At 59.5% G+C, this 27,396-nt stretch overlaps 1 protein-coding gene across 1 annotated transcript; it reads right to left on the bottom strand.

Annotated features, from left to right (window-relative positions):
• Positions 1–395: 395 nt before the first annotated feature.
• On the bottom strand, positions 396–27,015 carry SETD1B (SET domain containing 1B, histone lysine methyltransferase; the record flags this gene model as incomplete). Its single annotated transcript, XM_080717582.1, has 19 exons — positions 396–569; positions 2,372–2,509; positions 2,585–2,704; positions 2,793–2,924; positions 4,880–5,039; positions 6,318–6,369; positions 6,753–8,045; positions 9,145–9,648; positions 10,269–10,365; positions 10,439–11,143; positions 12,377–13,177; positions 17,559–18,776; positions 20,871–20,983; positions 23,415–23,685; positions 24,314–24,412; positions 24,578–24,801; positions 25,090–25,205; positions 25,346–25,535; positions 26,958–27,015. The coding sequence occupies 19 exons, from the start codon at positions 27,013–27,015 to the stop codon at positions 396–398; spliced, it is 6,465 nt and encodes a 2,154-aa protein (XP_080573708.1).
• Between the last annotated feature and the right edge of the window lie 381 nt (positions 27,016–27,396).

The following is a 27,396-nucleotide window of genomic DNA, read 5'->3' as shown; positions in this document are numbered from 1 at the left end:
AAATGTCTTTTCTTACGACGAGGAAGAAAATAAAGAGAAGACAGAACCACGTGGCAGCATCACGGAAAGAGGCCAAGGATGGAGACGACGGATGGACGGACGGACGGGCAGCAGCACACACGGCGGATGCGGGCTGGACACGGACAGAGGTCTGGGTCGGAGCCAGAGACCTGGGAGCCACGTTACAGGAAAAGACAAGAGGACAGACAGACACACACGGGGGGAGACGAGGAGCCCTTTCCCGCTGCGGGCTGCGCTGCGGGCGGGCCCGGGTAGTGTTGGGGGCCAGGCCCGGCGCGGCCGCGGGGAGGGGACAGCACCTGAAATGGGCGGGGGCCCGGCCTGGGCCGGAGGGGCCCGGGCGCGGAGGCCCTCGCGTTTGGCACTGGCGGGGGCTAGTTGAGGGTCCCCCGGCAGTTCTCAGAGCCGCAGAGGCAGGGGATCTTGACGTCCTCGATGGGGAACTTGTAGTCGTAGGTGATCTCCTCGTTCACGCTGATGTGCTGCTTGGAGTAGATGACGATCTTCTTCTGCGACTCCACCGTGATTACCTTGGCGTAGCAGTTGGGCTGCGGGCGGGGGGCAGGTGGTGAGCGCGGGGCCTGCCTCGGGGCCCACCGCACCCCTACCCGCGGGCTGCCTGCTCCGGGCTCAGACCCATCCGGGACAAAAAGACCCTCGTCTCTGACGGCGAACAAAAATGACAGCCGTGAGCCGGGCGCGGCGGCGCACGCTTGTCATCCCGGCATTCGGGAGGCTGAGACAGGAGGATCGCGGTTCGCGGACAGCCTCAGCCACTTAGTGAGGCCCTCTGCAACTCAGTGAGACCCTGTTTCAAAATAAAAAATAAAAAATAGGGCAGGGGATGCAAGCTTGCAGGTAAAATGTCCCTAGACTCCATCCCCAGACCCGGAAAAAAAAAAAAAGAAAAAAAAATAGCCAGATGTGGTGGCTCACACCTGGAATCCCAAGAGTAGGGAGCTAGGGAGGCAGGGCCAGGAGGATCACAGGCTGGAGGCCGGCCTCAGCAACCTAATAAGACCCCTAGCGACTCAGCAGGACCCTATTTCAAAATAAAGATAGAAGCTGGGCACGCCTGTAATCCCAGGACTTGGGAGGTGGACACAGGATCGCAGGTTCAGATAGCCTCAGTAACATAGTGAGACCTTGCTTCCAAACAAACAAAAAAGATGAAAAAGGCTGGGGGTGCAGCTCAGAGGTAAAATGTTCCTGGGTTCAAGTCCCAAAACAACAAAATAAGAATAAATCAAGCTGGGCGTGGTGGCGCACACTTGTAATCCCAGCATTCGGGAGGCTGAGACCAGAGGATCGCGGTTCACAGACAGCGTCAGCTACTTAGTGAGGCCCTCTGCAACTCAGTGAGACCCCGTTTCAACAATAAAAAATAAAAAATAAGGCAGAAAGTGTAGCGTGGAGGTTGAATGCCCCTGGGTTCCATACCCAGACCCGCAAAAAAAAAAAAAAAGAATAAATCAATATATAATAATAAAAAGGGCTGGGGCGTAGTTCACAGATACAGTGTCCCCAGGTTCAATCTCCAGGACTAAAAAAAAAAAAAAAAAGAAAAGAAAGAAAAAAAAAAAAAGATAAAAATAGTTTCCCAGCCAGGCATGGTGGCATATGCTTGTAATCCCAGTACATGGGAGGCTGAGACAGGAGGATCGCACAGTTCAAAGCCAGCCTCAGCTACTTAGTGAAGCCCTCTACAACTTAGTGAGTCTCTGTTTCCAAATAAAATATAAAATAGGTCTGGGAATATAGCCCGGAGGTAGAAAGCCCCTGGGTTCCACCCCCAGCACCATCAAATAAATACATACATACATACATACATACATACATACATACAATGCTTTGTGTGTGTGTGTGTGCAGTACTGGGGATGGAACCCAGGAGCACTTGACCTCTGAGCTACACCACCAGCCCTATTTATTATTCTTTTTTTGAAACCAGATCTCACTGAGTTGCAAAAGGCCTCGCTAAGTAGCTGAGACTGTCCACAAAACTGCGATTCTGTTTCAGCCTCCCGAAAGCTGGGTTTATAAGCGTGTGCCACCATGCCGGGCCCATTTTTCAAATTCTGTTCTGAAACAGGGTAGCTCAGCTGCTGAGTCTACTTGGTGAGGCTGTCCTCAAACCTGCGATTCTCCTGTCTCAGCCTCCCAGGTACTGGGAGGACAGAACCACCGCGCCCGGCACCCTCCCACTTCTTGAGCACCTCGGTCTCCGCACAGCAGCGCCAGGCTCACGCACCCGCTGCACAGACGGGGAACCGAGGCCGAGAAGAGGGAGCCCTCTGTCCCCGCCACGCGCCCGTGGGCCGCGTCCCAGGCGCCCGGCTGCGGACACTCACGTTACAGCTGTGGTTGATGAAACGCGCAAAGTTGCCGCACTTGGTGGCGTCGATGATGGTGTCGTGGTCCACCCGGAACATGTAGCTGCTGCCGATGCCCTCGTCTTCGTACCGCTTCTCCCGCATGTCCGCGATCACCTGTCGCGGGCAGGCGTCAGCCCCGGCCGCCCGGTGTCTGCCCGCCGGCCGCGCCGTCCGGCCCGCCGCACCTACCTGGCGGATGTTCTGACCCACGTATTCGATGACCATCTCGTCGGCCGCGATGGGCTCCATGGCGAACAGCCCCCAGTCGTGAATGTGGCTCTTGCAGAATTTGAGCTTCTTCTTCCGGAACTGGGAGAGGCCAGGGGAGCGGGGTGAGCGCGGGGTGCGCGCGGGGCTGGGGCGCCCCAGGCCTGGCGCCGGGCGGGCCCCGTCTTACCTTGAGCTGGTTGAACTTGAGCAGGTCGCTGTCACAGCTGCCGGTGAAGGAGGACAGCAGGCGGCGCTGCTCCGAGCGCCGCTCCGAGCCCGCCCGGGTGGAGGCGTGAGGCTGCGCGGGGATACTCATGCCCTGCGGGCACAAGGACGGCCATGGGCATGGGCACGGGAGGGGCAGCTGCCCGGGGCTCGGAGGGTCCCCAGGCCTGGCAGACTCCAGGCTCTTCCTCTCCCTCTGCCCCCGAACAAGATCACACTCCTGCTGTGTGTGCACGCGCACGTGTGTGTGTGTGTGTGTGCGCACGTGCACACGCTATACTGGGAATTGAGCCCAGCGCCTTTCTACCTCTACCCTAGCCTAACCCCAGCCCTTATTATTTTTGCTTATTATTTTATTGGCGGTGCTGGGGATGGAACCCAGGGCGATTCTATCTCTAAGGCTATACTCCCAACCTTTTTTTTTTTTTTTTTTTTTCGGTACTGGGGATTGAAACTTTGAGCTACACACCCCCAGCTCTATTTTTTATTCTTTATTTTGAAACACGGTCTCACTGAGTTGCGAAGGGCCTCACTAAGTAGCTGCCGCTGGCCATGAGCCGCGATCCTCCTGTCTCAGCCTCCCGGGCTTATGTGTCTACTTGATTATCTCTTCCCCACACCACCTGACGCCCGTTCCATGAAGACACATGAAGGCTTTGCTCCGAAACTTCCCAAACAGTGCCTGGCATTCAGCAGGTGTTCAGTGGACATTGGCTCAACTATGAAAAGGAATAAAACTGGGAGCGGTGGCACAGGCCTGTAATACCAGAACATGGGAGGCTGAGACCGAAGGATGGCAGGTTTGAGGCCAACCTCGGCAACTTAGTGAGCCCCTGAGCAACTCAGCGAGACTGTTTCAAGAAGAAAAAAAAAAGAAAGAGCTGGGTGTGGTGGTTCATGCCCGTAATCCCAGTATCTGGGAGGCTGAGGCAGAAGGATCATAGGTTTGAGGGCAGCCTCATCAACCTAGGGAGGCTCTCAGCAACTTAGGGAGAGCCTGTTTTGAAATAAAAATAAAATAGGGCTAGGGGCATACCCCAGCAGTACTGACTACCCCCTGAGTTCCATTCCCAGTACAACAGAAAATAAATAAATTTAATTAAATAGGGCTGAGGGTATAGCTCAGAGGTAGAAAGCCCCTGAATTCAATCCCCACTGCCACACACACAGAAATAAAGAAAAGAAAAAAGGGTAGGGTGTAGCTCAGAGGTGGAACATCCCTGGTTTCAATCTCCAGTAGAAAGAAGAAGAGAGAAAGAGAAAAAAAGAAAGGAAGGAAGGAAGAAAAGAAGAAAAGAAAGGAAAGGAGCCAGGTGCAGCAGCTCTAATACCAGTTTCTCGGGAAGCAGGGGCAGGAAGATTGCCAAGTTGAAGGCCAGCCTGAGAGACCCAGCGAGACTCAAAATGAAAAACCAAAAGGGCTGACGGCGCGGCTCAGCGGCAGAGCGCCTCTGGGTCCAATCCCAGCACCGCATTAGAAAAGACGGGACCCAGCCGGGCGTGGTGGCGCACCCATTAAACCTGTGGTGGCGGCCTGTCATCCCAGTGCTTGGGAGGCTGAGACAGGAGGCGCACAGGTGCGAGGACAGCCTCAGCAAGCAGTGAGACTCTCAGAAACGTATTGAGACCCTATTTTCAAGTAAGAAATAAAATTGAGCTGGGACTATAGCTCAAAGGTAGAATGCCTCTGGGTTCAATAATCTTCAGTACCACACACAAAAAAAGGAAAGAAAGAATATATATATATGTCCTCTAATAACAAAAGAAAGAGAAAGAAAATACATATATATATATGGTCTTCTAATAACAAAAGAAAGAGAAAGAATATATATAGTCCTCTGATAACGAAAAAAACAAAGAATGAATGAATGAATATATATATATTCCTCTGATAACAAAAGAAAGAGAAAGAAAGAAAGAAGGAAAGGAAGAAAGAACACATATACATATACAGAGAGTCCTCTGATGATGCGACTCTGCGGGCCAGGGCCGGCGGCGGCCTCAGCTCCCACCCTCGCCGCCCGCACCCCGCGGCGGCCGGGACGGTACCTGGGTGTCGGCGGGGGGCTCGTCGGTGCTGGCGCGGCTGCTGTTCAGGTACCTGAGCTTGTCCTTCTTGTCGATGGTGTAGAAGCCCTCGCTGCGGGCACAGCCTGTCACGTGCTCGCGGATGCCGTCCTCCCGCTTCTTCTTTTTGGCCGAAGAGAGGCTGGTGGGTGGGCGTGGGTCAAGGGCCACACGGACTTTCTCAGAGAGCCCCTTCTGGTCCCACAGGGGATGCGTCCCGCCAGGCCCGGCCTCCCCGGCCTGCGCAATCCTCCTGTCTCAGCCTCCCAAATGCTGGGGTGACAAGTGTGCGCCACCCCGCCCGGCCCCAGCTCTATTTTTTATTCTTTATTTTGAAACATGGTCTCACTGAGTTGCAAAGGGCCTAAGTAGCTGCCGCTGGCCATGAGCCGCGATCCTCCTGTCTCAGCCTCCCGAGCCTATTTGCCTACTTGATTATCTCTTCCCCACACCACCTGACACCCGTTCCATGAAGACACATGAAGGCTTTGCTCCGACACTTCCCAAACAGTGCCTGGTATTCGGAAAGAAAGACACCAGCCTCTACCATCTGCCCTGCACCTCCTCCGCCAGGACCCTGGGATATGCACTAACCACCTTCTGCCTCAGTTTCCCACCTGCACACTGGGGTGTCCGTGATGCCTCTGTGAACGATTAGGTACGCTCGGGGTGCTCAGGAGCGTTCCCGAGACAAGTAAAGGCTCAATAAACTGGTCAGGCGTGGTGGCTGCATGCCTGTAAGCCCAGGACTTGGGAGGCTGAGACAGGGGGATTGCAGGTCCCAAGCGAGCCTCGGAAACTGAGTGAGACTGTTTCAAAATACAAAAAAAATTGTAATCCCAGTACTTGGGAGGCTGAGACAGGAGGATGGCACAGTTTTGAAGCCAGCCTCAGCTACTGGTGAGGCTCTCAGCAGCTTAGCGCGACCCTATTTCCAAATACAATCTAAAATAGGTCTGGGAGTGTAGAAAGCCTCTAGGTTTCATTCCCAGTACCACAAAAAATAAAAATAAATAAATAAATAAAAATTAAAAAAATAAACAGGGCGTGGCAGTGCATGCATGTAATCCCAGTACTTGGAAGGTCGAGACAGGAGGAGCGCAGGTTCGAGAACGGCCTCGGCAGCTCAGCGAGACCGTTTCAACATAAAAAATAAAATAAAATCGGGCTACAAGTATAGGTCAGAGGTAGACTGCCCCTGGGTGGTTCAATCCCCAGTTCCACAAAAAAAAGAAGAAAAAGAGATAGAATGTCCCTAGATTCGATCCCCAATACCAAAAGAAAAAAAATCAGTATGGTAGAGGGGGGTTTACACAGCTCCAACCCGGCTGGGCTACAGTTACAAGAAAGTATCCGGCCGGTGTCAGAGCGAGCTCCGGCGGCAGAGGCCGGTCTGCTTGCGTTCAAATCTCGCTCCCACCGCTTTACAGCGATGGCTTTGGGCGGTCGCTTCTCCCTCTGAGCCCCGGTTTCTTCACATATCAAACGGGAATATGAAGGGCCCTCACTTCAGGGGCCATCGAGGAGGACCCAGGTGTTGAGGCTGGGCTAAGTAGCTGCTCATTGGAGCCTCTGGCCCTGCCACTACATTCTACAACCTCAGCTGGACGCGGTGGCGCACACACCGTCATCCCAGTAGCTGGGAGGCTGAGGCAGGAGGGTCCCAGGTTTGGGGCCGGCCTCAACAACTTAGCAAGGCACTCAACCACTTAATGAGACCCTGTTTCAAACTAAAAAATAAAATCGGGCTGGGGGGTGTAGCTTGGAGGTAGACTGCTCCCGGGTTCAACCCCCAGCACCACAATAAAAAAAGACAAGACAATCGACTGTCTTCTGCACTGGAGCCGGAGCCCACCGGCCGCCGGCAGGACCCTCGCGGGCAGGATATCGGGGTGGTAGACCCAGAGCGTGTCGTTCAGCCAGTCCATGCCGTTGTCCTGCTGCAGCAGCCGCTCGTAGGTGACGCACAGGAAGCGGATGTCCTCCTCGTCGATGCCGCCGCTCCAGATGTCATACAGGATGGTCATCTCCTCGAACTCCGAGCGCGGCCGGAAGAGGGGCTGGGGCGGCGAGAGCTCGGGCGAGGCGGCGGGCGCCACCAGGTCCTCGTGGCGCTTCTTGGGCGGCCGGCGCCAGGGGCCCGGAGCCTTGGCCAGATCCGCGTACTCCTCAGGGGCCTCGTCGCGGCCCCGCGGCCCGGGGGGGATGGCCTCGGAGGGCCACTGGTTGTCCAGCTCTTTGAAGGGCAGCTTGGCGGGCTCGACGGGCGGCGGCGGTGGCGGCGGCGGGGGCTGGGGCGGGAGGGGCGGCGGGGGCGCGGGCAGCCCGGCGTTCCGGAAGTCCAGAGTCACAGCCCGAGGGTCATGGGCACCGGGGAAGATGGGGGTCTGTGGCTGTCCTGGCAGGAGCAGGAGGTCCCGCCCAAGGGCAGCCCCTGCAGGTGGCCGGACCAACGGCCCATCCAGGGACAGCATAGACGGGGGGGACCGCCGGGGCCTGCCCGGCTTCCTCTTGATGGGGGGCGGGCAGGGGGCCAGGGTGGCGGGCAGCAGGGGTGGCAGCGGCGTGGGAGCCCGCGCCTGGGCCCGCAGGACAGGGACGGGCAGGGCCAGGGGCAGCGGCAGCGGCAGCGGCAGGGGCAGCGGCAGGCCCGTGTCCAGGAGCACCGGGGAGGCCAGGGGCCCTGAGCGCTCGTCACGCCGGGCAGTCGGAAGTGGGCAGACGGGCAGGAGCAGCGGCCCGCCGGGCTCGGGGAAGGTGGGCGTGAAGCTGAAGTCCCGGCCCGGTGTCCGTGGGAGGCCCCCGCTGCTCAGGCTGGGGGACTGGGCTGGGTAGGAGAAGGGGCTGCCGGGCACCGGCGGGGAGCTCAGCGACAGGCCGCTGCTGCCCGACAGCGGGGGCTCCCCGCTCGGCGTGGCCGGCACGGTCTCGGTGCTCTGGGACTTGGCCAGGCTGCCACAGAGGCCTGGAGTACGCGGGGGCTGGTCCTCGGGGGGAGGCTCCGTGGGGGCGGGCGGGGGTGGGGGCTCTGGGGCCTGGGGCTCTGGTGGCGGGCTGGGGGGCCGCGCTGGCCGCGGCGGGGGCAGCGGGGGCTGCAGAGGTACGGGGAGCACGGGCGGGGGCTCGGGCGCTGCTTCCAGCTCGTTCTCTGCAGAGAGACGGGCAAAAGCCGGGCGTTAGCATGCGATTCCCGTATCTCTTCCCGCTGCTGGCTACTTGAGCCCCCAGGTTCCGGGGGCACCGATGCTGTACCCCGTTGAACCCCTCAAAGACCACTTAGGACTCAGCCCCGTCAGGCACAAGACAGGTGCTCGGCTTCTATGTCGGTGAGTCAAAGACAGAGGAGACAGTGTGGCTGGCCTTACACTGCGCCTTCAGGAGCACACTCCTGGGGCTGGGGGTAGCCGGGTGGTGGAGCGCTTGCCCAGCATGCAAGAGGCCCTGGGTTCAAGTCCCACCACCACCACGGCACCAAAGTAACAAAACTATATTCCTCCGGCCCAAGACAAAACGTAACAAGGCGCTCCTCTGCAGGCCTTGCCAGCCGTCAAGTTTCTCCTTCCACTGGCTAATGTTTTCCATTAGAAAACACTTTCTAATTTATCTGTTGTCACCTCCTACCACGCTCTCACATATAAGCTCCAGAGACAAATATTTTCATCTGTCTGGCCACCGTTGCCTTGCTAGAGGCTAAACAGTGCCGGGGGGGAGAGTCTTAACATCCAATCACTGTTCAAAGACCTGTGGTTTGTGGTCAAATAAAATAAAAAATATGTTCAACAGCATAGTTTTCTTTCCTGAAGGACTCAGTAAAGGCAGGTCCCAAGCACATGTTGCTACAGTGAGCTTACAGACCTGGGTGTCAGGGTCTCTGGCCTTGTATCTCGGGAGCTCGGTCTCTACAGCACAGCAGAGACACTTCTATCGCTGCAGAAAGTTCTACGTATGGATGGCGCCGTAGGAGCCCTTGGCGAGTAGCGCATGGCTCGAGGAGGCCGTGAAGGCCACGCCCCCTTACCTGGCCTGGCACCCCAAGGCCCCCACTTGCCTTTCATGGAGGCCTATGACCGCAGCCACTGGGGACCCCTGCTGCTGAGAAATGCGCCCTCCCCTGCCCTCGGCACAAGGCCAGCACCAGGTAGATCAGCTCTGGTACCATTTCTGAGACTCAGGAAGGGGCCAGGGGGTGTGTCAGCGGGGACACCTGCCTCCTTGGGGAGGGGGGGGGCAGCTGCGGTGGGTGGTACCTGAAATACAAGGCGGGGGCGGTGGAGGCTGGGTCTCTGCCTCGCTGGCCGGGGGTTCCGGAGACAGCAGCATGGCCTCTTCGTGACTTGGGCTTAGCTCCTCGGGAGGCTCCTTGACTGCAGCCAGGTCTTCAGCCCCTGTAGGCAAGGGGGGCTCCTCCGGCCTGGGGGTCCGCTCCCCTGGGGCCTCGGCCTCAAGGTCCTCCTCCTCTTCCTCCTCCTCCTCTTCCTCCTCCTCCTCTGGGGCCAGGGATTCTGCTGCTGGTGCCGCCGAGGCCAGTGCCGTGTCCTCCCTGTCCGGCTCCAAGTCCTCGTCGCCTGTGGCCTGCATGCTTTCTTCTGCCTCCTCTTCCTCCTCGTCTTCCTCTTCCCCGGCCGCCATCTCCTCCTCATCCTCCGAGGACGAGGAGGAGGACTCGGAGCTCGACTCGAAGCCGGAAGACTCAGAAGTCTCACTGGACGAGTCCGCACCGGCCTTGGAGGTGGCGATGCTCACGGTGTCCTCTGCGTAAGACAGACAGATGTTCCGTGGTCCTCGGAGCCCCAGCCCCGCGTCCTTGCCTCCCGTAAGGCTGAGTTCAAACTGGGGGTGCCTGGGCTAGCGTGGCCCTCAGCTATGGGAGAACTGTTAACTCTTCTTTTATTGTGTATGCTGCGGATGGAACCCAAGGGCCTTCTACTTCCAAGCCACACCCCTAGTACCCATTTATTTTACTTTGAGAAAGGTCTCACTAAGTTGCTGAGGCTGGCCTCGAACCTGCAGTGCTGGGATTGCAGGTATATGCCACCACGCCTGGCTGGTGCATTTTTTTTTGTTTTTGTTGTTTTTGGCAGTACTCGGGATGGAACCCAGGGGCATTCACCTCTAAGCTATACCCCCTGCCCTATTTTTTATTCTTTATTTTGAAACAGGGTCTCACTGAGTTGCGGAGGGCCTCACTAAGTAGCGGAGGCTGTCCGCGAACCGCGACCCTCCTGTCTCAGCCTCCCGAATGCTGGGATGACGAGCGTGCGCCACACCTGGCTGGTGCATGTTTTAATGAGGGAATATTTGGAGAGCATGTAGTTTTGCCCAGAGCATCGGGCCGCGCCCCGGCCCTGGCCCCCACCCTGGCCCCACGCACCTCCGTCAGAGTCGGCCTCGTCCCGCTCGCTGGCCTCAGACGGAGCCGTGTCTTCGTCCTCGCTCTCTGCCTCCCTGTTGTCGCTGTCATCGTCGTCCTGGGGACGGGGCGGAAGAGGACAGGTGAGCGAGGCCCGGGCTGCCCGCCTGCCCGGCGCCCAGGCCTCCCACAACGCAGACCTTGTCTGAGGTGCTGGAGGAGGAGGAGGAGACCTGGCTCCGGGGGCCCTCCTCCTCCTCCTCGTCCTCCTCCTCCGCTTCCTCCTCCTCCGCTTCCTCCTCCGTGCTCTCCCGCTCCTCCTCCTTGTCTGAGGCTGAGGACGAGGGCGAGGTGGTGGACGACCCCGAGGACGAGGACGCCGAAGACGACGAGGACGCCGACAGGGACTCCTTCTCGTCCTCCTCCCCGCCACTGTCCAGCTCCAGGGGCCGCGCCGGCCGCCGGCGGATGCCCACGCCCTTGGGGTCCCGCTTGGCCAGGTCGCAGGGGGCGTCCGCCATGTCCCGGTCCCGCTCCTTCTCTGACTCTACAGGAAGACACAGGTGTTGGAGCTGGGCTGGGGCGAAGGGGAACCCAGCATCCAGCGAGAGGGCCGAGCGGCCAGGGCACAGACCTTCGTCTTCCTCGTCCACAGAGGTGGAGGGCCGCAGCCGCTTCTGGTCCCCGGACGAGGCCGCGTCCGGGGGCTCCTTCCTCTTGACCTTGAATGACGGCAGGCGGATGGCCCCGCGCAGCCCGATGCCCAGGCCCAGGCCCTCGTAGCCCAGGCCCTCGCCCTTGCCCCACGACTCCAGCAGGCAGGAGGCGATCCGGTCCTTGGGCTTTGGCCGGTCCTCGTCTTTGTGCTCCCCCGACTTCACGGGGGTCAGAGAGGCCTGCAATGGCGGCACAGAGTCAGAACAGGGCGGCGCGGCGGCCCCTCAGCATCCGCGCGGCTGGCCGCACTGTGCCCCTCCTCGGCCAGCTGCAGACCCTGCTCTGATTCAGCAGCCCCCCGCCATGCAAACTGGGCCCTACAACCCCTTGCTCAGAACCGTGGCCTCCTGGGGGGTGGAATCTAAAAGCCCCATGCTGCTCAGTACTGAGACACGGGCTACGCAAATCAGGCCTACTCTGCCGATTTGCCCGCTCCAACCCGTTAAATACAGAACTCAGCCGGGCGTGGTGGCGCACGCTCATAATCCCAGTACTTGGGAGGCTGAGACAGCAGGCTCGTGGCCAGCCTCAGCTACTTAGTGAGACCTCCACAACTTAGTGAGACCCGGTTCCCAAATAAAGAATAAAAATAGGGCTGGGGGTATAGCTTGGAGATAGAATGTCCCTAGGTTCTATCCCCAGTACTACACACACACACACACACACACACACACACACACACCTATAGGGTTTCTTTTTAGGATAACCAAAATATTCTAAGATTGGCTATGGTGATGAACACACAGCTCTATGAATATACTAACAGCTACTGGGTTATAGGCGTCAAATCAGTCATTTGGAGCTGGGCATGGCGGCACACACTTGCCATCTGAGTACTTGTGAGGCTGAGAGACCAGTTTCATGGTCAGCCTCAGCAGCTTAGTGAGGCCCTCTGCAACTCAGTGAGACCCTATTTCAGAAATAAAAATGGCTGTGGGTATAGTTCTATCCCCGGGGGGGGGGGATAACAAAAAAGAGAGAGAGAGAGAGAGAGAGAGAGAGAACCCAGCCTGGTGTGGTGGCACATGTCTATATGCCCAGTACTTGGGAGGCTGAAACAGGAGGATTGCAGGTTCAAGACCAATCTGGGTGACTTAGCATGACATTGCACTATTTCAAAATAAAAAATAAAAAGGGCTGGGGGTGTAGCTCAGAGGTAGAATGCTCCTGGGTTCAATCCCAAGTACCACCAAAAAAAAAAAAATCAAAATAGGGCTGGGGTGTAGCCCGGAGGTAGAATGCCCCTGGGCTTCATCCCCACTACCTCAAAAAGTAAATAAAGTTAAGAAGCCGAGCAGCGGCGCCGTGGAGTTGGACGGCAGGTCGACGGCAGGTCCGCAGCAGGCCGGCTGGCCTCGGAGGGCTCGGGCACCTGGCAGCCCCGCCCCCCGGTTTCCCGCCCAGTCACCAACCTTGGCCATGCGCTCCTTCTTGCCCCACCACTCGTCGAAGGCCCGGAAGGCCACCACCTCCACCATCTTGCGGTTCAGGTCGCGCTTCATGATGGCCTTGAGCTCCTTGAGGACCACGAGGAGCACGCCGTCCACCGTGGCCTTGTGCGGGTCCTCCTGCCGGGGCACGTAGCCCGGCGGCGGCACCGAGGGGTCGAACTTGGGCAGCGGTGGCCAGGGCTGGCTGCGGCCCGGGCCGCTGCCGCCCAGGCCGAAGGGGCTGCGGTAGGGCGGCAGGTTGACGAACTGCAGCCCGGCCGAGGCGGCGGCAGCGGCGGCGGCCATGAAGGGCGGGTAGGGGCAGGCGCCCTGGCCGGTCATCAGGCGGCTCAGCACCTGCGTCTGCATCTGGAAGGACATGGGCATGCCGCCCCACTGGCCGCCCAGCACGTGGCTCATGTCCACCTGCATCACCGGGAACAGCCCGGGCGGGAAGGGCGGCAGCGGCGGCAGGATGGGCGGCGGCGGGACCCCGGGCGGCGCGGGCAGGGGCGGCGGGGGCACGGTCACCGCGGGGTGGGCCGGCGGAGGCGGCAGCGGCGGGGGCATGGGGAAGCCGGGCTGTGGTGGTGGCGGTGGCGGCGGCAGCGGCGGGAAGCCGGGCGGCGGGGGCAGCGGCAGCGAGGGGGCCAGCACGCTGGGGGCCGCCACGGCCGCCCCTGGGGCCACCACCATGGGCTTGGGGCAGTCGGCGCTGGTGATGGGGGCCGAGGGCATCTCGTCGTCCGAGATCTCCATGTCCTCGCCCGAGGACTGCTGGCCCTGTGGAGAGAGGAGAGGCCAGGGGAGTGGGCAGGGAGAGGCAGGGAGGCCCGGGTTGGAGGCTGCCTTCTGCAAGACTCTCCCCGGCTACATGAGCTTGTGCAAGTCCCGGCCCCTCTGCGCCTCAGCTTCTCTGGTACCATAAAGAGCATCACAGCACCCGCCTCCCGGGCTCCCGTGAGGGTTCATTCACTCAACAAACCCCTGCCCAGCACCTGAGCCCAAAACACCATTCTAGGTACTGGGGACAGAGGGACCAAGCCAGATACGAAGCTTGCTCCCGAGGAGCTGAACTTCCAGACAAAGAGGATGGGTAACGGGATGAAAGCCCGAAAGAAAAAAGCAAGTCAGAAGCCGGGTGTGGCGGCGCACTCGTCATCCCAGCATTCGGGAGGCTGAGACCGCAGCGGTTTCACAGACAGCCTCGGATACTTAGTGAGTCCCTCTGCAACTCAGTGAGACCTTGTTTCAAAATAAAGAATGAAAAATAGGGCAGGGGGTGTAGCTCGGAGGGCGAATGCCTCTGGATTCCAACCCCAGACCTGCAAAAAAAAAAAAAAAAAAAGGAAAGAAAGGAAGAAAGCAAGCAAGTCAGGAGGGAGGCAGCCGAGAGGCACAGGGCGGAGGAGCCCAGGAGGGAGGCAGCCGAGAGGCACAGGGCGGAGGAGCCCATCCTCCTACAGTGTATACTCAGACCAACATCACTAAGAGCTGACACTTCAGCGGGGCCACTGTGTGTGCATTAACTCAGTAAATCCTTAGGACAACCCTGTCTCCACTGCTACTACCAAGGAAACTGGGACACACACAGCTTGAGCAACTCGCCCACACCACGCAGCTGGGAAGAGGCAGAGCCAGGATTCGAACCAGGAACTGGCTCCCTGGTCTCTGCTCGGCCTGCTGTCCACAGCTGGCCAGGAGGACCTGGCAGACAGTGACCGGGGGCGGGGGCGTCAGCACAAAGGGCTCCCAAGTAGTTTTTCTTTTGCAGTATGAGGGATGGAACCCAAGGGCATTCTACCCCCAGCCCTATATTATATTGTTGTGAAACAGGGTCTCACTGAGCTTCAAAGGGCATAAGTAGCTGAGGCTGTCTGCGAACCGCGATCCTCCTGTCTCAGCCTCTTAGGTGCTGGGATTACAAGCGTGGGCCACCATTGCTGCAGCCAGCTAAGTCTCCTGCTGAGTAGGGGGCGGGTGGTGCTGAGAGCTGCGACGCCCTGCCAGGTCTCCTGTCTTATCTACCTGAGAACCTTGCAGGGCAGGCTGAGGAAACAGACCCAGCTGCGGGTGCCGCCCGTTAGAAAGGGGACTGGGAGCTGGGTGCAGCGGCGCACACCTGCGATCCCAGCACTTTGGGAGGCTGAGACAGGAGGGTCGCAGGTTCAAGCCCAGCTTTAGCAACTTAGCGCGAGCCTATTTCCAAATGTAAACATAAAACAGGGCTGGGATGTAGCTCGGAGGTAGACTGCCTCTGGTTCAATCCCCAGTACGAAAGAAAAGAAAGGAAGGAAGGAAGGAGGGAGGGAGGGAGGGCGGGCGGGAGAGAAAAGAAAGAAGCTGGATGGGGCACCTGTCCCGTCGGGGACTGGCTCGGGGGCAAGGGTGGCCTGGGCCCAAAGCTGATGGGGGTTCACTTTGGGATGGGGGAACGGGGCTTCTCCTGGAGGTGGAGCTAGGCTGGAGGAGGGCCAGGCGGAAGAGGGGGGGCTTATTCTGCCTCTTGAGAGTCTCAGGAAACTTTTTTCTGTTTTGTGGGTGCTGGGCTGGAGCCCTGAGTCCCGCCTGCTAGGCAAGCACTCTACCACTGAGCCACACGCCCAGCCTAGAAAGAGGTGTTTTTTGGTGTGTGTTACTGGGGCTAGAACCCAGGAGCGTTCTAGCTCTGAGCTATGCCACCAGAGCTTTGTTGTTTGTTTTGGTGGTACTGGGGCTCCTGGAAACCCTTCTACCTCCGAGCTACACTCCCAGACCTAGTTTATATTTTTATTTGGAAACAGGGTCGCTTAGGCATCGAACCTGCGCGATCCTCCTGTCTCCGCCTTCCAAGCACGGGGATTACAAGCGTGCGCCACCACGCCCGGCATTATTTTTGTTTTTCTCACTAAGTTGCTGACAGCCTCGCTCAGCTGCTGAGGCTGTCCTTGAACCTGTGATCCTCCTGTCTCAGCCTCCCAAGTAGAGGGATTACAGGTGTGCGCAACTGCACCCAGCTGTAAAGGCAGAAGGGTGTCTGTGTGCGCTGCGAGGTCAGAGGTCAGGCCAGGGGAGGGGGCCTTAAAGGGAAATTGAGGTCAAAGAAGAGGAGAGGAACACAAAACCTACAGAAGGCGCAGGAAGCTGCGGCCTGGCTTTACTGGGTCTCCGCTACACGCACACACGCACACGCACGCACACACCCCTCTCGGTCCCCTGGTGTAAGAAGGGACCAGCAGGCGAGCCAGGCGAGCCAGGCTCCTCGCCGAGGGCAGGGGTGGCGGCACACTGAGGGTTAACCCGGCCTCCGCGGCCAGCCAATCGCAGGAGCCGCAGCCAGCTCCAGCCCCCGCCGCGCCCCGCCCCGGCGGCGGGTGGGAACCCGCAGGAATCCCTGGCCGAGCAGCTCACCCACCGGCCCAGGCGCCAGGTGCCAGAGTGGGGCTCGGGCAGCGAGTGCCCTGGGCCAAGGCGCTGAGCCCCAGGCTGGTGAAGGGGCCTCCCGCGCCCCACGCCGCTCAGATGCGGTGCAGGCTCGACTGCACACACGCGCGCACACGCACACACACGCACACGCAGGCACTCAGCCCCACGGGGCCAGGCGCTGCTCCCGGCCGCCAGCAGGGGGCGCCCGAGGCCCGGCCTGCAGGTTCCCCGGGCTCCCCGGAGACTCCAGGCTCCTGGTCGTCAGCCGCCTTGCTCCCCGGCCTGCAGCAGCCCGGGGATCCACGGAGCCCTGCCATCCGGCCACTGCACCAGCTGGTCTGCGTGGTGGACACCCCCCGGCCGCAGGCAGCCCCCGCGGCGGCACACCTGTCACCTCTCCCTGCCTGGACCCCTTGCCACCAGAAACCACTTCCCCAGAATTGCCCGGAGGCCCCGGAGCCTCAGCCACCTGCAGCCCCTTGCCAGGCAGGCCGCGGTCCTCTCTGTTCCGCCCCGAGGCAGCTAAGCCGGCCTCATCAAAGGAGCCAGGAGGGGGACCCTCCTCCCCTGCCCACAGGGGCACAGAGCTCTGTCTGAGCCCCTGGCCGCTCATGCCCGCCGGCCCGGGAGCTCCGCGCAGGTGTCCGGAGGGCGGCCAGGCAGGGCCTGACCAGGAGGAGGCGGAGCCCGGGAAGGGGCCTAGGCGCTCCCAAGTGCTGTGTGGCCGCTAAAGGTTTGGGTGATGAGGCCGACCACGCCTGCTTCTGGTTACCGCCCCCCTAAACCAGCCTCAGCTCCGCCCTCAAGGAGTGGGAAGGAAAACTTGCTTGCCCGGCTCCCCCAGCTCTTCGAGCATCAGACTTCTGGGGACTCCTCCGAGCTGGCCTAGCCGGGGCCAGTCCTCCTCCACCCCGCCTGGGCATCAGCACCAGCCGCAGTCCTTCCCAAGCCGCCCAACCAAGAAGGGGCCTGGAACCCTCTCCACCGCCACGTCTCTGGGGGGGCTCTGCAAACCCCCCAAAGAAGCTCAGACCAGAGTTTCTCCCTAGATAGCTCAGTGGTAAGGTACTTGCCTCTCACACAGGAGGCCCTGGGTTTGATCCCCAGAACCACCACCACCACCAGCAGCACCCCCACCAAAAAAGGAGAGTCCTACAGAAAGGACTGGCCCCAGCCGGAATCCCAGGAGGCCGAGAGTTCAAGGACAGCCTCAGCTACTTAGTGAGGTCTTCTGCAACTCAGTGCAGACCCAAGGATAAAAAATAGGGCTGGGGGTGCAGCTCAGAGGTAGAATGCTCCATCTCTAATACTGAAAATAAATAAATAAATAAATAAATGAGAAATTACTAACTCTATGGCTGCTAGGAAGCTTTCAGACCAACTATTCACGCCCTAGGCTCTCAGCTGGCTTTCTGTGCGCGCGTGCGTGCGTGCGTGCGACTGACGAGGTTGAACCCAGAGGCTCTCTCTCCACTGAGCTTACACCCTCAGCACTTTTCTCATTTTGAAACAGTTAAGCTGCGGAGGCCAGCCTCGGACTTGTGGCCTCCTGTCTCAGCCTCCGAGCCCTGGGTTGGAGGCTCGTGCCTCCCTCACTGCCCGCTGCGGCCTCCCTTGGACTCTAAACCCCACGCGCTCTCCGCAGGGGCCTCTTCTGTGGCCTCTGCCTGCACCCGCCCTGCTCTCTCGCTTGTTTAGAGGGGGGAGAGGGGGACAGAGACACAGCCCAGCCCAGACACGGGGACAGACATGGTGGTACCTCGTCCATCTTCTCAGAGGTCGGGGTCCTGTCTCCGGCCAGGTCCAAGGCCACCTCGGACGCCTGGCCCAGAAGACCAGCAGGGTCCGGGGGGCCCGGCTCAGGGGGCGGCCGGGGCCCCAGGCCCAGGCCCAGCTCATCGTCGGAGTCGGAGTCGGGCAGCGGGGTCGGGCTGATGTCCTCCAGGCCCGTGCTGGAGGGGCACGAGTAGGGCGACGTAGGGCCGCGGAAGCCCAGCTGCGAGTTGGCGCCGAAGCCGGCCAGGGGGGACAGCTGGGACGAGGAGGAGGAGATAGGGCTCCCTTCCATCTGCAGCTCGGCGTCCGAGTCCTGCTCCCGCAGGAAGGGCAGCTTGGTGCGCTGCTCTTTCAGCAGCATCTCGATGCGCGAGTCCAGGCTGTCGTGGGGCTTCTCGGGGCCCGCGGGCGAGGACTCCAGGGTGGGTGTGCCCGGGCTGTCGCAGGGCTCGGGGCTCCAGCCGAAGGTGGGCCGGCCGCCCGGCTCCAGGCTGTTGGTGTCCGGGGGTGGCGGGCCCGGCGGGGTGCCCGGCTTCTCCTTGGCCACCGGCTCGGCGGGCGGCAGCGGCGGGGGCGCAGGCGCCCTCCGGAACTCCCCGCTGTCACGGGCCCCAAAGGGGGCTGCGGCGCTGGGCTCCTCGGGGGGCGGGGGGAAAGGGGGTGCAGGGGTCTGGTAGGGAGAGAAAGTCGCCTTAAATCCGGGAGTGGGGGCTGCTTGGGCGGGCGGCGGCGTGTGAGCGAACAAGGCAGCATCCTGCGGTTGGCCCTTGAAGGCGGGCGCCCCGTTGCCACCGCTGCCACCCACCGCCCCAAACGGGAGGTCCACAGAGCCCCGGAAGGCGGCCGTGGCTCCGGCCACCGCAGCAACTGCAGAATTGTGGACATAATGGCGTTCGTGGCGGCGGTTGTAGGCGTCCGTGAACTTGCTGTCATGCCGCCGGGCCTTGAAGGTGGCGCTGGGGTCCTGGCTGAAGAGGTAGGAGGGTGTGGGCTGGCGGCTGGAGTAGCTGGAGTCCTGCGAGAAGGGGGTGCCCAGGCGCGGCGTGAGCGGAGTACCCTGCCCGTAGGAGTTGGGTGTGTCCAGGCGGCCACTGGAGTAAGCCGTGTCCTGGGAGAAGGGTGTCCCACCGCTGTTGGGAGTGACAGAGGAGGAGCCCGTAGACAGGCTGCCATCCTTGAGACGCTTTAGGGCATCTGACAGCTAGAGAGAGAAAGAGAGAAGTTAGATTGTGCTCTGAGGATGGGAAGGGTGGGGTATCTTACACGTGAGGGATGCAGCTGCTTTCCCTTCTCACTCTGACTGCTGGGAAGCCCAGAGCCAAACTGCTCTAGAGGGCAAGGCCAAGAAGTGGGGTCTCAGCCGGGCGTGGCGGCGCAGGCTTGTAATCCCCGCGCTTGGGAGGCGGAGACGGGAGGATGGCGCAGGTTTGAAGCCAGCCGCTGGCTTAAGAGACCTTGTTTCCGATTTAAAAAAGTATAAAAATGGGTCTGGGAGTGTAGCCCGGAGGTAGAAGGGTTTCCAGGAACCCCAGTACCATATACACACACACACACAAAGCGGGGTTCTCAGGACGGGCTTAACTTTATTCTTAGGAGTAGCCTACTAGCCTCAGAGAAGCTGAGGGGTTTTCCTAATCCCAGATATCTTGGTAGAGGCTGGAATTCCTCTCTGCCTCAGAATGGAGATGTCAAAGACCTTTCAGGCACGGCCAAGCGTGGTGGCACATGGAGACAGGAGGATCGCCCTGGTTCAGAGCCAGCCTCGCTGGCTTAAGAGACCCTATTTCCAAATTAAATATATCTATATCTATATAAAATAGGTCTGGGAGTGTAGCCCGGAGATAGAAGGGCTTTCAGGAACCCCAGTACCACCAAAAAAAAAAAAAAAAAAAAAAAAGAACTTTCAGGCAGAGGAATGACCAAAAGCTACCGCTTGGGGCCTGAGAGTGGCTGAGGGCTTTGCTGTGCCTCCCCTCAAGGTCACAGGATTAAAAAATGTGATATAAACCAGGTGTGGTGGTGCACGCTTGTAATCCTAGTCCTTGGGAGCCTGAGACAGGAGGATTCCAGGTTTGCGGCCAGCCTCAGCTACTTAGTGAGGTTCTTTGCAATTTAGTGAGACCCTATTTCAAAATAATAAAAAATAGGACTGGGGAACCGGGCGTGGTGGCGCACGCGTGTAATCCCAGCATTTGGGAGGCTGAGACCTGAGGATCGCGGTTTGCGGACAGCCTCAGCTACTTAGTGAGGCCCTCTGCAACTCAGTGAGACCCTGTTTCAAAATAAAGAATAAAAAATAGGGCAGGGAGTGTAGCTTGGAGGTCAAATGCCCCTGGGTTCCACCCCAGACCCGTAAAAAAAAAAAAAAAAAAAACTGGGTGTGGTGGCATATGCTTGTAATCCCAGCATTCAAGAGGCTGAGACAGGAGGATATTGTGGTTCGCAGACAGCCTCAGCTACTTAGTGAGGCCCTCTGCAACTCAGTGAGACCCCGATTCAAAATAAAGAATAAAAAATAGGGCCGGGAGTGTCGCTAGGAGGTAGAGTGCCCCTGGGTTCTATTTCAGTACTGCAAAATAATGCGATTCAAGGAAAGCGCCTGGCAGGCAGGTAAACCCCCAAGGTAACTGGTCTGCGAGGGCCAGGGCAGAGGTGCTCTGGGGATCAGTCTTTTTTTTTGTTTTTGTTTTTGTTTTGAGTCTGGGGAGGGAACCTAGGGGCATTCGACCTCCAAGTTACAGCCCCTGCCCTATTTTAATTGTTTTTGTTTTTTTTGTTTTTTTTTTTGCAGGTCTAGGGACGGAACCCAGAGGCATTTGACCTCCGAGCTACACCCCCCTACCCAATTTTTTTACTATTTCTTTTGAAACAGAGTCTCACAGAGTTGCAAAGGGCCTCACTAACTAGCTGAGGCTGTCTGCAAACCGCGCTCCTCCAATCTCAGCCTCCCAAATGCTGGGATTACAAGCCTGCGCCACCGCACCCAGCGGGATCAGTCTTTCCTCTGCTTTCTGTGGCCAGGGCCATGGCATACCGCGGACAACAGAGCGAGGACCCCGGACCTGGTCACGCTTAGGTGGCAGTGTGGCTTCTGCGTTCTGGGAATGCCCGCCGGTGTGGGGGAGCACGGGGCTCTCCCAGGGGAGACCCCTCAAGCTGAGCTTGGGGAACACAGGGTGTCGAGACCCTGCAGCTGGCGGCTAGGGTTGGGGGCTGGTGGGGTGGGGGAGGCTTCCCAGAGGTGGAGGGCCGGCGGGGAAGGTGGTGATGGGGATGCTTGTGGCGACCAACCCACCTGCAGGCTTTCATTCACGATCGGAGAAATGGCGTCCAGCTCGCCCACCGGGAGGGTCTGGGGGGTGTATCTGCCGGTGACCAACAGCTCGTAGAAACGCATGCGGGTTTCCCCTGTGATGGAGAGGGGAGGGGGAGGCTCTCAGCAAGGCTCCTGGGTCTGGCAGGACCCGTGGAGACTCCAACCCGTGTGGCATTCTGTGGGTGCCTCATGTCTGAGCCCCCAGGACCGGGGCAGCTCCAGCCCCTCCACACTTCCCCCAGGATCCCCTCCTCCTCCTCCTCCTCCTCCTCTTCCTCTTTTTTTTTTTTTTTTTTTGTGGTACTGGGAATGGAACCCAGGAGCTCTCTACCTCCGGGCTATACTCCCAAACCTATTATTATTATTATTATTATTATTATTATTATTATTATTATTTTGGTGGTACTGGAATTCCTGGAAACCCTTCTATCTCCGGGCTACGCTCCCAGACCTATTTTTTATATTTTTATTTGGAAACAGGGTCTCTTAAGCCAGCACAGCTGTCTTCGAACCTGTGCGATCCTCCTGTCTCCACCTCCCAAACGCCGGGATTACAAGCGTGCGCCACCACGCCCGGCTCCCAGACCTATTTTTATACTTTATTTGGAAACCGGGTCTCACTAAGTGGCTGAGAACCTCACTCAGCAGCTGAGGCTGGCTTTGAACGTGTGCGATCCCCCCCCCCACCCGTCTCAGCCTCCCAAGTGCTGGGATGATGGGCATGCGCCACCACGCCGGCTCTCTCCCCTCCTTAAGGAAGAAGCTGCTAAACGGATTTCTCTGCTAGTGATATTCCGAATTTAAAACCTGTGGAGTCAGGAATCTCCTCCCAGATCCAAAATTGCCTCCTCCAGCGCGAAACCCCTTCCCACTACCTGGGCTGCGGTGCCCAAAGTAGGAGCCCTTCCCAGCCCCCCGTTCACGCCTCACGTTAGCAGGTTTAGCAAGGGCAGAGGAAGTCCGGTGGACAGAGGTGACAGTGTGTTCACTCTCTGGGGCCAAGTGACCAGCAGAGTTTGCAAAACCCGCTCCAGCAGTACGCTGCTGCTGCTGTAGCCTCCGGCAAGCCGAGCCCCATCCGCCGGGGGAGCGCCTAGGGCCCCAGCGAATCCCCACCAAATGGCACTGAGCCTGTCCGGGAACCCTTCACCCCTCCGTCTTTACACACCAGGGCCCCTACGTATTTATAGAGCCTCAGAGGCAGCTGCCTACATATGCAAAGAAGATACGTTCCTGGAGCTACGCGGTGCACTTTGCTAGCCTCTTTTCTAGAAATACAAACTTAGGTGGCAGGCTCCAGGGGCTTTTATTTATTTACTGTCTAGACAGAAATGAAATCGTGAGACCTGACTGCTCCCAAAGATGCTGCCCCGTTTGGGGGCTTGGACTGCACGTGGTCCAGGGGGAAGAGTCCCGCCCAGGAGGGTAAGTCCATTTAGGAGCCCACAGGCCCCGCCCCCTGCCTAGGAGATTGAGGAACCACGGAGGGGGGGGGGGCTGTGGATTGCACACAAACCACAAGCTGGTGCCCCAAGAAGACACACCACTAGGTATAGACTTGGCAGTTGTGTGTGGGATAGGTCTGCCCACCCAAGACCACGAGGTCCCGTGGACTCCGATCCATGTTAATTATTAAAGGCAAAATTTTAAAAAGGCTTAGCTCAGAAGCCCCCAAACCTCTGGGGCCGTGACTAAACCCCCCAGGCAGGGTTAGGGGGGGCCCAGTGGGCGTCGGACCTCACAGTGGCATCGGCACCTTCTCCCAGGACGCTAGGAACCTCTTAGGCCACAGGCAAACCGGGGTGAGGAAAAGAGCCCAGGGCCCGGGGAGCCCTTCCGGCCGGGTGGCACGGGGTGGGGTGCCTTTGCAGCCCCAGGGTAGGAGGTGTGGCTCCCCAGCCTGGCTGGGAACCGCTCTGGACTCTTGCGGGGGAGGTTGCTGCGGTCTCTTTAAGAGAGGAGGGAAGACGGAGTGTCAACCCCAGAGTACCCAGAGCAGCCCGCCCCCTCGGCTCTATTGGGAACATTATCAATGAACACTCCGGGCCCAGATTGGTCCGGGGGAGGGGGCACCCCATCCTTAAGGATTCTCTCTTAGTTCAGGGACCTTGTCTTTTTCTTCTTTAAAGGCATTCTGACGGCTGGAGCCCCTTCCCTCTCTCTGCCCCCTACAAATAAACAAACAGTGCCTCCTCCCCTAACACAGCGGCAGCGCTGGGACTACAAACCCAGCCGCCAGGGCTCAGAGAGGGGCCCGGGGGGTGTCGGAGGTGGGGAAACCTCGGGGTGGTCCCTCGGGGCCCAGGGGCCAAGGACCGGCAAGTTTGGTAAATTATAGCCTGTCTCTTAGCAACAGACAACACATTTAGCCCCACGTGACTCTACCCTCCAGAGAGGGGGGTCTCGAAAAAATAAATCAGGTCGTGGGGGATCCCGAGGAAAGAGTGAGGGGGCTCCCGACGCCGCGGAGGACAGGAAGGGCCAGGGCGCAGCCCGCGCCCCTCCCCTGGGCGCCACACCGACCTTTGGTGTCCAGTTCCACGTGGATAATGTCGCCCATAACCGACGTGCTGTGTAAGTGCTGGACGGCCTCCTTGGCCCCCCTGACCGTGGCAAAGACCACCTTGGCGATGCCCAGGTGTTTCTTGGTCTTGGGGTTGTACAAGATCTCCACCTCCTCCACCTCGCCATATTTCTTGCACATTTCTCTCAGGAAGTTTTCTCGGATGTTATCATTCAGCTTGGCAAATGTCACCTGCTTAGGAGGCACCGGGCCCACGTAGAACTCATCGATCTGGCGGGGGCCGCGGGAGGGGGGAGGGAGTTTAAAAAAGCAATGAGACCAACATTCTGCACTGGCCACGCCAGCCGGCCCGGTTGAAAACAATCAAGGATGTAGTTTAAAAAAAATTTTTTTAAATTTTTTTTGGGGGAAAAAAATGCACGCGGGCGGGCCCGAGAAACGGAGGATTAAATCGTTTGGAACTTGGAAGTCCTTTGGGTTCCGAAGGAAAAGGGGTAAAAGAAACAGTTTCCCTCTCCCCAACCCCATTCCCTCTCCGAGCTGGGGAGTCGGGGTCCCCCTGGAGCTGGCTGGGAAGCCGTCCTCGGCAGGGCCGCGGCTGGGGAGGGGGGCGGGTCCGGCCAGGCCCCTGGGCGAGCCGAGCCAGGTGGGGACCCGGAGCCCCCAGCTGGGCGGGCTGGATACAGTATCCGCGCCTGGATTACAGTTTCCCCGAGTGTTATTTTGTTTACCGTGGCCGGGAAGGGGTGTGGGGGGGGACCTCCTCTCCCCCTCCCCGCCAAAACTTCCCAGCCCTCGGGACGGCGGGAACTCAGAATCCGGCCGGGCTGGCGTTATTTTCGAACTCGGGGAGGGAGGGAGGGGGAGGCCCGGCGGGGCGCGGGGGAGGGGTCCCCACCTTGAATTTGGGCACCGACAGGTCCAGCTCCTTGTTTTTGGTCCAGATCCCCACCACCCGGGGGTCTTCGACAATCTCCACCGGGCGGTTGCTGGACATCTGCGGGGGAGAAATCGGGGTGAAGGGGGGCTCCGGGGCGGGCGGGGGTCCTGCCGGGGCCGGGGGGGCGGGGGCCGAGCCCCGGGGCCGCTCGGGGCGGGAGCGGGCTGACAGTTGGGCGGGGGCGGGCTGGGGTCCCGGCGCGGGCGGGGGGCGGCCACTCACCGCCAGGCTGAAGTGCTGCCCATCGTAGCGGTACAGCTTGTGGTGCCCCTTCTTGAGCGCCGGGTCGATCATCAACTTGTAACTTCTCCAATGGTGGTTTCTCCTCTCGCCCGAGGCCGGGCCGGGCTGCGGCGGGGGCTGCTGCTGCTGCTGGGGCGGGGGCTGCTGCTGCTGCTGCTGCTGCTGCTGGGGGGGGTGGCTGTTCTCCATGCCGTTAACCCAACCTGGAAGCCGGCAAGGGGCGGCCGTCGGGGCGAGCGGGGACCCCGCGGGCCGGCCCCCTCCCGCCCTCCCCGCCGGGAGCCGTCTCGCCGCCTCCCCCACCCCAAAATGCAGGGAATAAAAATGGACGGGCGCGAGCACCCTTCCGGGAGCACCGCCGCCGCTCGGCCACCGTCCCCGGGCGGCGCCGCGCTCGGGCGCAGCTCGGCCGCGGCCTGGGCGCCGGCGTGGCTGGCGGCCCTGCAGGCCTGGCGCCCCCCCGCGGCCCGCCGCCCGCCGCCGCGGCTTACATCCCCGCCGGGCGCCGGCCTCCCCGCGCCGCCAGCCAGAACATGGTGGCCCCCGCGGGCGCCGAGGCCGGCCGGCCGGGCTGCGGGGCCGCGAGCTGCCGCCGCCGCCGCTGCTGCTGCCCGGGAGGCGGCTGGCGGCCGAGGCTGGGCGCCCGGGCGCCGCGCATCCCACAATACACCGCCGAGCGGCCGGCGCTCACCCTCCTCCCCCTCCTCCTCCGCCGCCGCCGCCGCCGCCGCCGCCTCCGCCCCTCGCCTTCGCCGCTTCCCGGCGGGCGCCCTCCCGGCCGCGGCAGCTGCGCCGCCCGAGCCCGGGCCGGCGGCCCCCCACCCTGCCCGCGCGCGCCCGCACGCCGGCCCCCGCCCCCGGGGGGGCCTTCTAATGTATTTATCCTGCGGGGACCGGGCGGGGGGCGCTCGCTCCGCGCCCCCAAAGTGTTTGCCAACTGGCCAGGCCGGGGGTGGGCGCGTGGGGGCCCGGAGGTCGGGGCTGGGGCTGCTGCGTTTTTCTTTCGGGAGAGGGGAGCCCGGCCATGGTGGTGGTGTTGTTGTTGTTTTGGAGGCCCGGAGCCGCGGGGGGAAAGGCAGACGCCGAGTCCCGGCGAGTTGCAAGCGAGGGGCCCGGGCTCCGGCTCCCTCCGGCCCGGAGACCCCCCCCCCCCCGGCCCTGCCTGTCCCCGGAGCTGGGCTGGCGAGGAGAAAGCAGGGTTTTTGAACTCCATTAAGCATGCACATTCCGGGGAGGATGCAGCTTTCGCCTGGACCTGGGTGAAAAGAGCTATTTTCTCTTTATTTTTGGAGGGGAGCGCCCTGTAATTGTCCTGAACACATGCTTTCTCTCTCTCTCTCCACCCCCCCCTTTCCTCCAGCCACCAGCGACACAGAGGTCCCCCCCCCTTTTTTTTTTTTTTGCATTTATCTTTTCCTTCCCCTTTCTTTATTAAAGGTCCGGGAGTGGCGGCGGCCAATCAGCGCGCGGCTTCCATTTTGTGCGTTCAACTCCGAGGCTCCGGGCTCGGCGAGGACGCGCCCGCGGCCCCCATCGGGCGGCCCCGCGAGCCGGCCGCGTCGCTGGGGCTTCGCGCCGGCCGTCTCTCATATTGGGGTCTTTTCGGGGTTTGTCGTGGGGCCGTGGGTAGGTAATTGGCTGGAGTAGGGCGGCAGGGCGCGGCAGCCAATCAGCGCGCGGCTTCTATAGGGCCTGAGTTATTAGACGCCGCTCTCCAGACATCCTTCATCAGACACCAAGGAGACACCAAGAGATGAGGCAGCCATTTTTCTGCAATGGAATTAAATGGCCAAGTGGGTTTTTCCTTTGTTGCAAATGGGGAACGTTTTTCCTTTGACTCCACCATCCAGTTCTGGACGCCTGAATGTGTTGGTTAACATTTGTCAACAGGCTAAAAGGACCCACAGTTGGAAGAATGAAGAAGACCTTTTAAAAAGATCTGGATTTTTCCTTATGACTTGGAATCCATTTTGTCTTGTAATATACAACTAGGTCATAGCACACCATTAATGTCAGCAGTTAACAGTTTTGAATTCCAAAAAACCTTAAGTAGATGACATATTTAATTTTTTTAACTCTTTTTTTTTTCTTGGGTGGGTTGGGGGAGCTTGGAGCTGTCTTAATCTGTATTCTCTTTGAACAATAAATTTTTAAATATAATTTCCTCTATTAAACACTTAAACCTGGTCATCTTATTAACTTCTTTTTAACAAGGTAATGTTTTCTACGTATAGTTTTAGGACTAGCGAAATGGCTGCCAACAACAACAAAAAAAAATTGTGAGCAGTGGTTACTTTTTTAAGTTTTTAAAACCTTTAACATTGTAAGTACCCAATCCATTCTGTCCTTAATGCAGTACAGTTTTTCATGTTAATGTTGGCTGAGATGTCCTTAATTTTCCGAACCTTTATCTGCATGTCTGTCCTTTGTATCTCTTGTCTAATAATAAGCTAGTGAAATGCTTCTGGACGATTTTGCCTCTATGAAGCTAAGGTTTGGGCTTCAAGCTTTGAAAACTGTTTACAGCAATAAATGCCAGTCAGCTTTTTCCCCCAGTAGGTCGTTCACTTTCTTTGAAAATCGATCTATTCGAAGAAAAACAGCTCCTGTTTTTCTCATCTTGGTGGTGGTGGTGGTGGGGGGGGGGAGTCAGAGAGAAAGGAAGACCTTCTCTTTGTGTAGAAAGACTATAAAGCCGTCACAGGAAACTAGATTAAAATTAGAAAACAAGTCCTAGCTGGTTTGAGCCCAGCACCCGACGCTCACTCGGTAGTGTGTGTTTGAGATGGCTGCGGCGC

This window comes from Muscardinus avellanarius, assembly GCF_963383645.1.
Source record: "Muscardinus avellanarius genome assembly, chromosome: 21".
NCBI lineage: Eukaryota > Metazoa > Chordata > Mammalia > Rodentia > Gliridae > Muscardinus > Muscardinus avellanarius.
Note: the sequence above shows the minus strand (reverse complement) of the source record. Positions and strands in the feature narration are given on the sequence as shown.